General features: G+C 37.3%; 1 protein-coding gene across 1 annotated transcript; it reads left to right on the plus strand.

The window, feature by feature from the left end:
- The first annotated feature begins 4556 nt into the window (after nt 1-4556).
- LOC134640267 (homeobox protein Hox-D9b-like) lies at nt 4557-6695 on the plus strand. Its single transcript, XM_063491943.1, has 2 exons — nt 4557-5238; nt 6451-6695. Exons 1-2 carry the CDS (start codon nt 4557-4559, stop codon nt 6693-6695), a joined length of 927 nt encoding a protein of 308 aa, XP_063348013.1.
- The last annotated feature ends 4246 nt before the right edge of the window (nt 6696-10941 follow it).

Raw genomic sequence — 10941 nt, forward strand, 5'->3', positions numbered from 1 at the left:
CTTCTCTTAACTCCAGCTTCAAGTCATGTGGTTTCACTGCAAAGCCATTAATGCTCTCTCTGCCTCAGGCCACGTCCTTTGAACACGAGGCCATGTGAGCAAGCATGAAGTTTTACCCATTTGCATTTGAAACAAGCAAAACAAAACAAAATATATTTTGAATTTTCTGTTAATATCTTTTTAAAAATATGTATATTTGATATTGATGTTATTTTCTTTAAGTTGGTGTTTATCTTGATGTTAATGTGTATGCATTCATAAAAAATGTCCTGCTTAATGCTAATAAGTTCAGTTTAGGCAAAATGGTAGTCAGTAACCTCAGTATACTGAAGCTGAATATAAAGAGTTTGGTTTGATGTGACAACCTAGATGTTAGTTGATTTGTGACAGTTTAATGACTTAATTTCATAGCTTTAAAGTTTCCAACATCTGTTGTTTATGGGAGACCTGGCCAAGGATGAACAATATTACAAGGTTACAAAATGTGTAAAACAGTGTTAAGTATATTTAAATATTCTGTAAATGTTAAAATTAAAAGAATCACTGGTTAAAAATATTACAGAAAATTACTTCATTAAAAATGGAATTTGTCAGTGTATAACAAAAGCAGAGAACAGAAATAAATAACAACAAGGCAAGTAACACAACATCTAACATAGGAATGCAAATGTCATTGTTCAGTTACAGAAGTTTTTGGAAGAGATTTGAACTCCAGAGAAACCAAAATTATTTAGTGTTAGTATTTCCTGAAGGTTATTCTATGGCTAAGGAGTAATAGAAGAGGCTGATGTTCTACCAAGCTCTGAAAAAACCCTGGGTACTCAGAAAAAGGAGCTTGACAACCATACTGGACTATGGATTTGATTGAATTTTAAAAACGCCTGTTGTAACTGAAATGTAAGGCAGTCTAAAATACTATAAAAGTTAACATTCGACAGCAAAGAGAAGAAGTACTGCATTAAAGGAAAATCTATAAAGAAGAACTTCTCAGACTTCTGTTCTTTGTTCTGTTACACCTTGGTGTGCTGAGTCTGAACAACATGGGACCAGACAGCAGAAACACCCAGTGAGTCCAAGGCTGCTAATGAACCTTGAACCGCAAACAAATCCCAACAAACCACACGGCCACAAACCACCATTTCCTCAACTCGGTGACTTTTATTGGGGCAATACAGACAGTCTGCTGCCTCTCGCTTTGTTTGTCTCAAACATTTACCTCATCTGTGTGTGAGTGGGACTGCAAACGGGTGTGTATTTGTGAGTGATGTCTAAAGAAAGACAAAGGAGAGATTGCGTTTCTGGCTGGAAATAAAGACATTAAAGCTAGCTACCCCCAATAAAACTATTTTTGGGGTGCTTTACCTTTGTAAGAACTTGATGCTGTTGTACTAGTAGTTGTTGCAAACTTTTAGTTACATAATATTGAAAATGAAAGGAGTGTAGAAGTAGACTTGCAGGGGCTTTAATAGTCAGTCATTTCATTAAAGAAAAAATCAAACAATTCTGAAAAAAGTTCCTACTGGAAACCTTCAAAATCAACATTTCAATTTTTTTTAAATGTGGAATGAGGTTGGTGTATTTAATCAACCCATGCAGTATATTACCTTTAAACAAGGAAGATTTTCCACAGGACCTCAAAGTACATATGGTTGAAATTTGGCACTTTTTCATTTGTCTTATTTTTCCAACATTTTGGAGCCTTCAAAATTTCAATACGGGAATTTTTCACAGATTAAAAGAAAAAGATAAAGAAAAACATTTAAACTCTGTCCCTAAGTACAATGAAGTCAGTTTAACCTACTCACCAAGTGTCCGAATCAAAAGCCAAAATCTCATTTTTTCTATTTTTAAGCAATTTTGAGCTCCATTATCATGGAATATATCATAGCTCCAACAGGAAAAATAAAAAATTTAATGTCTATGAGCAAGATATAGAAATAGGTATTGGTACCTAGGATGTTTTATCTGATGGAGGAAACTTGAAAAGATGCATTTGAGATATATGGCTGCTGAAACAAGTTATAGCATATGAAAGATCATATGAAGATACATTTTGGTACCAGGCTCATCTTTTAGTTGTAGTTGTCCTGTGTCAAATTATTTTTAATATAGTAATATTCTAACACCGACCAAAATTTACAATTCTGTTTTATTCAAAGAATTAAAACCATGATAATACTAAGAGTGTGTGTAGAAATATATTAGCAATTACTCCAAATCTACAAACAGGGACATTTGAATAAGGTATTTTGCATTTAGTGTCCATTATAATGTTTATAAGACACAAAATATAGTTGTTTGCAGAAGCACAAGCAAAGTGTTACCAATACGGGGAACACAAGTAAATAAAAAGATGATGAATGACAAACCAGGGCAGTAATCATGTAAAATATGGCCTGATAGTAATAACAACACTTCACTAATTGTTTTTCTTAATACTCATCTCTAAAACGTCTTGGCATCAGTTAGGGCAATGCATCATGGGAAATGGTGCCAACATCTTAACATCACATCTTACAATCTGTCATATAAATTTAAAGAGCAGCCTGAGTGACTTTTAATTTTTACACAGCAAACACTCTCCATTCTTTTACAGCATCCTCAGACCGACGGATCCCCCCCCACCCCCGCCCATTAACAGAGGAGCCGTTATTACACTGCCATCTAGAGTAAGATACCTTGAATTTCATTCAGGTATTGAGAAGGCTCTCTGGTCCGAATGAGGTTTGAGGTCATTAAATCATAAATTCTGATTCATGTGTTTCTCCATGTCAGTATTTTCATAAAACCCCTTAAGAAACAAGATTTTCAGATCTTAAAATCACTTTTGCAGTGATTTATAAATGATTGCTGGGATATTTTGTATAACATAAAGGACTGTTTTGCTCACGTATACCTCTCTTCATCCTGCTGGAAGTGACTCTCAAAGTGTCTATTTATTTTCAAGAAATTATATTCCAAGCATATAATCTTATTTTATCTGAATATTATTAGCTGTAGTAATTAATGACTTTAGTGAAAGCCTTTGGACCTTCTTTAATTGCAAAGTTTGGAGTCCTTGCAGTGCTTTCAATCAGATTTTTCTCATTCAGCCAGAAGATGGCGCTAGCTGTGCACGATCAAGGTGTAGCCCAAGGGTGTCAAACTCATTTTAGTGAATGGGCCACATAAAGACCAGTTAGATCTGAAGTAGGGCGAGAAAGTAAAACCTTTACAAAACAGCCTTTATTTAAAAATTAATGAATAAAACTAAAATATCACGATGAAAACATTCACGTGGCTCTTATGATTTTTGAAAAGCTGAAACAATTAAGATACCACAACCCCTCCCCCACAAAATCTGCCAGACAATAGGAACTTTTACTTATATTCCTTGAGCCTGCAGTCATTAGATGCACAATAACATTTGCTGATAACTGTGGATTTATAAAGACACAAACCTTTACATGTACAGTTTTTGTATTTAACCAACAGTATGATTTACTATTATTATTATTTATTATTCCAACAATTTGACTAAATCTAGAGATAATTTTAAATTTCCATCTATTTTCACTCCTGTGTAACGCCACCAGTATTACCCTGGAAATAGCAGTGTAATATATTGAAAAATGTTCTTGCAGTTTTCACGCTTTTCACACTTTTTCCGAACTCAAAAGTCAGTGGGCCAAAATGAATCCTTACTGTTTAACGTTCCTGGCCTAACCTAGCATATAAGAGCCCTCACCAGAAAGGCACTTGGAATTTCACTTTTATGCACAAGCACTGCTATATATATATAGATTATGACATTTGTGACACTGTTTTCCTTCTACTGCTTAAAATGACGGATAAATCAAATGTTCTTCTTACATTTGGTTTATTTAGTAAGAAAACAACAAAAGCACAGCAACAACAAAACACTCGACACTTTAAAATTAGAAAAAAGTAACTAATTTGAGCACAGAACTTGTGAACTGATACAAATCTATTTCTGATCTTGGGTAATAGTTCCAGCAAAATAAAGCTGCACGCAATTCAACATGAACTTCAAGGGAGAATCACTCTAAGCTCTAAATGAGTCACGATTCACACAAAGGAAAGCCGAAGCCCATCCCCTCCCGTTTTAATCAGTCCTGTTACAATCTGAGGCTGTGATGACATAATGACTAATAAAGTGTAAGTCATATTTTGCATTAAATAAGTGCAAAAGGCAGAAGCACCTACACTCTCTTCAAACGGGCATACGAACGGCCCAATACTACTTTTTATTCAGCCTCTAAAAAGAGTCCAAGTTTTTTTTTTTTTAAATATATATATATGCTACATTCAGGTCCATCTGCAGTAGGCGTGCTATCACATTTCTGAAAACAAAAGAATGAATTGATTTATCTTCTATACTGGCTAAATACAGTCTAACCATGTGATCCGCAGAGTAACCAATGGGCAGCCGAGGAGAAAGTAAGGGCAGGAAAAAATTACTACCATTTTAGGGGAGGATGTAAGCCACTATACCAGCCCATCTAACGTTTTACAGTCGCATTTAAGTGTCTTTTTATTGAAATAATAAAATAAACATGTCGCTAACGAATTATTATTCCATGATGGGTCTCCAGACCGAGGAGCCTTACGGTGCACATTTCATCCCGGGAGGCTTGCAGGGTTCGACGGCTGGCTGCGCAAAGCCAGGCCGGGGAGCAGAGGAGGAGGAGGGGACCCCCGGCTCACACATCCCGGATTTCTCTCATTTTTCCAACAAACAGTCGAGTTTAAATGGCTTTTCTCCTTGGACAAACACTTCCACTTCCTCTACTTCTTCTTCTCCGCAGCTGCAATCCGCCCCCGGTGCGTCCATCCCCGGCCTTTTTCATCCACATCACCTCCTGAGCCACCACCCCTACTACGGCCCGCAGCCTCAGACACACGCCGAACACCTTGCATCCGCGTCGGACAGCAGGTTCGTACGCTGCTGGGAAGGGGCGAGCCCCACCTCGGAGACCGCTCTGTCGCAAGTTTCGGCCACTTTCCCCGCGTGTCTCCCAGCACAGGGTGACCTCTCTAATCCGAGCCCGAGGTATGAGACAATTAAGCCCGAGAGTTCACCCCCGTCACACGACAGTCCCGAAGATTCCAGCTTCGCCAGTCCGGCGGAGGTGGTCCTGGAGCGGCTTGGGACTGTAGAGGAACTGGGGAGGAAGCCTGAGCCAAAGAAAGAGGACGACGAGAGAAAAACACAGCAGCAGCAGCAGCTTGACCCGGGTAAACACAGATACACTAAACTCAGGAATGTTTATTAGCTTTAAGAAGTGGCGATACACAGGTGTGTGTGTGTGTGTGTGTGTGTGTGTGTGTGTGTGTGTGTGTGTGTGTGTGTGTGTGTGTGTGTTAGAGAGGGGAGGACTGTGGAAGTGAGTGTGTGACTTTTATGGGCCTATAAATGTCTTGTAAACTGTAAAATATAAAACTTTATTGTCCATTAAAATAATTAAGGTGATATTGTTATTTAACAATTTGTCAATAGCTATATGAAAACCCAGGTTGACTTGCACATGAAGGTTTTTCTGATAGTAGGAGAATTAGCGAGCCCGTTTTTGCAAATACTACTCCAAGCTAGTTTTGCCTAAAATAGTCAGTATAGTCATGTTATGCTCTAAAAGCATGCCATGCCATTTAAAACACCTTATTGGACTCTTACTCCAGAGTGCAGACTCATAGCTTTATTAATATTATTATTATTATTATTATTAGTAGTAGTAGTAGTAGTAGAGATACATTAATATATTTTATCTTAGGATAAACAAAACAATTATCTGGGTTTCATTAAAAGATCTACTTTTTGTTAAAATGAGAGATTTTAGCCAATCTAAAGTTAATTTAATGATACAAGAATCCTAAGTGCTTTAAGTTTTTTAATGCAAAATAGCAAATGTGTTGTGAGAGCACGACTACCAAACCAGAGCCAAAAAACGTGTTGCCTTCTGATTAACAGCAGGCTAGCAAAGGTTTTCATAATGGTAAATGTTTAAAAAATATCCTTACTAAAAAATGAGCATGAGTGTGGCTGTGGTTGTTTTTCAGCCCTGTCTCCTCTCGTACTGAGATTTAGGCTCATCTTTATTGGGTATACTTTGCTATATTTATAGCAGCTCACTGTCCTTCCAAATGGAAAAGGACAGAAACTTCAAATGTGGCCACGTTTTAAATTATGTCACATTATGTTAAATTACGGGTTTATCATAAATTACAGGAGGAGTATGTGAAAAAAGGTGTGGAAGTGTTTCTTTTTCTAATGAGCCAAAAACTGTGGGCTCATAAAATTTGCTCCACAAAATGTTTTCTTTGATTCTTATGCCAGTCTTTGAACTCCTCACAACACACACAGAAAGACATGCTTAAAACAAGAGGAAAGTAAATATACATGGTGTTTGGTGTGAGTAAAAACCTATGCAACTCTCGTCTCTTTTCCTGCAGAAAATCCATCAGCTAGCTGGATCCATGCCAAATCGACCCGGAAAAAGAGATGTCCTTACACCAAACACCAGACCCTGGAGCTGGAGAAGGAGTTCCTCTACAACATGTATCTGACCAGAGATCGGCGCCTGGAGGTGGCAGGACTCTTAAATCTGACAGAGAGACAGGTCAAAATCTGGTTCCAAAACAGACGGATGAAGATGAAGAAGCTGATGATTCGGGAGAGGAGGAGTATGAATGAATGATGGATTTAGAGGCTGGGGCTTTTTTTTTTCTTCCTGTGATAGGTGAAGAGGTGGTGGTGATAAAAGAAACACAGTGCTCAGTGATGGCCAACATCTCTAACATGAACTGGCAAGATCAGCTGTGACTAAGCAAAGGATTGTAGAGCTAACATGGCTGCCTTTGAAAACTGCAGTGAAAAACTCTGCAGGGGAGACCGGGATGTGCTGTAACACACACATTAATGTCTTTTTTTTTTAAAAAAAGTTAGGTAATCTGTACTTTGGCGCATAATTCTTCCATCTGCATGTTTTAAAAAGAAAACAGCTAATCTGAAACCCGGGGTAGTTGTAAATAATGATGTGTTAACATTTACAGGGAGGTCAATAAACCCAATCACAAACATACCAGCTCATATCAAAGACTACTCATTTTAAAACACATCTGTTTTTAATATGGATGTACATCTCTCATGTTCAGAAATGGCATTGCTTGAAACATTCCAGACGTAATACTTAAACTGTCTGTGCTCTCAACAAAAAAAATGGGAATGGTGTTTTATGATTTAAGGCTAAAACTATCATCCTCATGAAAACTATGTTTAATGTGCCAGCTGGGACTAAAGTACAAGGGAAAACTATCAAAGATAAACCCCATGAGTAATCTCATGGCTGAATACCTGCTTGTTATAACCTGAAAAATAGCTGCAGAATATTTGTATGGGATTAAAATGAAATATTTTTTGGGAGCAAACAGGATTCGGGCTAATGGACTGTATCTGATGCATGTAAGTATTAACATATTTACGTGAAACATGTTAATACTGTTGGGTTGGCATTACTAAAAGATAAAAGACACATTCGCTAAGGCTGGAGTTATTCTCTTTATGCTCTTTTAACAATGCAATTACCCTTAGAAAACACACCAAAACCAAATGTATCTTTGAAAACGCCAAGATTACACATGTGAAAAATCTAAAAATCGCAAGTACTTAAGAGGTGAATTGATCATGCTAAAGTAATAATGTGTTTTAAATGTGATACTTTCACATCTGTCCCACTTCAGTGGCTTTTTCAGACCAGGGTCAGCTGTACTTTAATGTCCAACTGGCTAATAAGTGACTAAAGATGAATATTTTCTGTCTAACACATTATGTGTGACTCGAGGCTTTGGTTTATTGGCTGTAAATAAAATTAGTCTACTGCATTTTAAATAGGACCACCTCTTGTTTGGGTTTAAAAGGCGCTCTTGTCTTTTCCTGGTCCTCCATTGAAGTTTCTGCACAAATGCGTGGGTCATAATAGTTAAAAATACTGATTTAGGTTTTGCATAATCACAAACTTTTACATGTAATACACTTGTAACCACAGTGCATTTGCTAAATTTACGAGATTTTATATATTTACAATAAGCAACATAAAAAAAGAAGCAAAGCACCACTTCTTCTTCTCGCTGTATTTCAGGTGCCTGACAGGTCTGTACAGAAACGTGTTTCACTTTGCTCTTAGTGGAGAAGTTCTCTGTGTTACAACCAATCCTGGTCTCCCTTATTAATCAGAAAGGAGCTTTTAAGGAATTTGCTCCTGAAGACAGAATAAAGCTTCTTTGTTTTGTTTTTATAAACTCTGCATGTAGCCTTATAGGGGCATATTTGTTGGTATTGTTGTCCTTGCTGTTGTTGTCATTGTTGCTGTGTATACTTGTTGTTACTGTGGGTTTGAAATGCAGATATGGTCATGCCTACACACACACACACACACACACACACACACACACACACACACACACACACACACACACACACACACACACACACCAGTCATGGCTAAGCTATGGTGTGACTGCAGTTTGATTGTTAGATTTTCTGTTTCGCTGTTTCCTCCCGTAAGAATAAACAGCTACTGTCCTCTTAAGACGTTTTACAACAACGCACAATCGATTTCCATTTTCCAATGTAAGTTGCTATAACATCCGCGGCAACGGGAACATTGTGGGGATTTTAAAGGTATTTTGGTGCTTTTCGTTTTTGTCCACATTCTCCTTGAGAGAAGAGGAAGAACAACAGGCTATGTTAGCCTACAGCGACAGGCCTGTGCTGTACTGTGAGACGAAGTGTGATCAAATAAGGCCTTCATCCTGTCATTTAGGTTATAGGTTCAATATGCTGCTCATGGTGATTTTTCTAAATAAAATAAAAGATTGATTACAGCGTCGGTGTTCATTTGCGCCTTCTTTTTGGCGACTTGGTAATTTTACGCACGGATTAGTCCGCACAAATCAGTTTTTTTTTCTTTTTGATTGTTTTTAACTTGATATTAAAGGCATATTAATAATATTTATAGCATCACATGGCAACATTGAGGACATACAAAAATATCCTGCTATAGAACTACTGCAAAAAAAATATTTTGTAGCCCCTGATCAATGTAGCCTAAAACTCATAAAGGTTAAAATTGCGCTGTCGTTTATTAAATAGCGCAATACAACCCAATAAAAAGGCTTACATACAGCATTATCCTATATTATTATCCTGCGGCTGATTCTACAGGGGGGGAAACAAAGGCAGTAATTCATGGTTGACATTAAACAGGATTATAGGCCAATAACTCGATTTATTATGTTTGTCATTATGATTATATTCCACCGTCAAGGTGTTTCACTGCTCTCAGGTATGTGTTCGGAGTTTCAGCCCACGGAGAGACATTTCTGCCTCCTTGTTTTGTCAAAGTCAGTGCAGCGCCTCGTAGCTTCCTTCATTTATTGCGGCTATATAATCTTCTCAGGGCTGATCCTACTGCAGGGTCATAAACCAACAGCATGCATTTGGAGAATAAACGTGACTTTCCGCCCCAACTCAAGACAGAGAGACACGCAGAGAGAGGTGCCATAAAGTAATTTCGCCCAGACAGTCATCGTGACTATATGGTTTTATTGGACACCCTTTCCTGCCTTAGAGCCTCAACTGTCCTTCTAAATGTTAAAGTCATTGTCTGCAGATGAGACTAGACAGCTCCAGTCACGTCTTTTACAGACAGCGAGAGCACAAAACACAGGAAATTTCATTATGGAGGGAATTAAAACGGATTTGCCAAAAAGCATGTGAGTCTTGATGAGGTGTATTTTTTCCTGTTTCAGAAGTAATCGTTTAATTTAGGCTAGGTTATCTCCAACTTCGGTTTAGCCGTACTGGTAAAAACAAGAAGCTTTAACATCAGCAGTAGTCTGATTTTATTCAGCTAGAGCAGAACCTTCTTCTTATTTTTAAAGTTAAGAAATGGCCGTCTGAGCTGCAAACACCATTCAGGCCTTCTGGGCACAGGTATTGGTTTCTATGGACTAGTATTAAAAATAATTTGGTCCTGCATTGGAGCACAGACGAGTGACAAAAGAAAGAATATATGCATCCATTTTAATAGCTGATGGACAAGAATAAAAAGTATTATAACCATTTAAATCTCAAAACTTCACTCAGAGCACACGGACAAATCCATCAGAATTACTGTAGCCGAAAACAGCACTGAATGTAGATAACATATATAAAAAAGATAATAATAATAATAATAATAATAATAATAATAATAATAACAACCTGAAAACATTTTTTAAGTAAATGCCTCCAAAGTTCTGATTTAATGTGCACTTTTAATAAAACTATCACAAACGAAACTCTTCCATCTGCATTTACATGTAATTAGCCTCCAAAAGAATAATATTTAAAGTGCTGCAGAAATTCGGATGTATTAGGATGATAGGATTGCACGTAGAAACGTTAAAATCATTACAACTGTCTAAGTGCTGCATGCTCCCCATCACATTTCTTCAGTATGGTAAAAATAGATTCAAAATGATCCATTAACAGAGTCCAGGGCCTCACCAGCTGAGCTGCATGCAAACGATTGATGTAGAAAAGTGATGTGTACTTGCATTTATTATGTTACGAAGAAAGAAATATAGACGGTAAAGCACGTAAGCCTACTGCGGCCTGACATGAATATTCTGTTTTATACTAAATAGATAAATTAAAAATTATACATCAGTTTTATTAATCAAGGTGGCCTCGATAAGTTAAAGTAACATTTTTGAATTAGGTAAATTCAAGACACGAGCTGATTTTAAATTCCTCATAAACAGAAAAACATCAAAAAACACGGCTGCTTTTTCATGTGTAATTACTCATTATGTCCACTGGGCGGAGGTGTTGTCTTTCATGAGCTATTTGCACTCGAGCAGCAATTCTATGGTGTGATATTTATTACTGTGGACCTGAGT

The sequence above is a fragment of the Pelmatolapia mariae genome, linkage group LG13, assembly GCF_036321145.2.
Source record: "Pelmatolapia mariae isolate MD_Pm_ZW linkage group LG13, Pm_UMD_F_2, whole genome shotgun sequence".
Classification (NCBI taxonomy): Eukaryota; Metazoa; Chordata; class Actinopteri; order Cichliformes; family Cichlidae; genus Pelmatolapia; species Pelmatolapia mariae.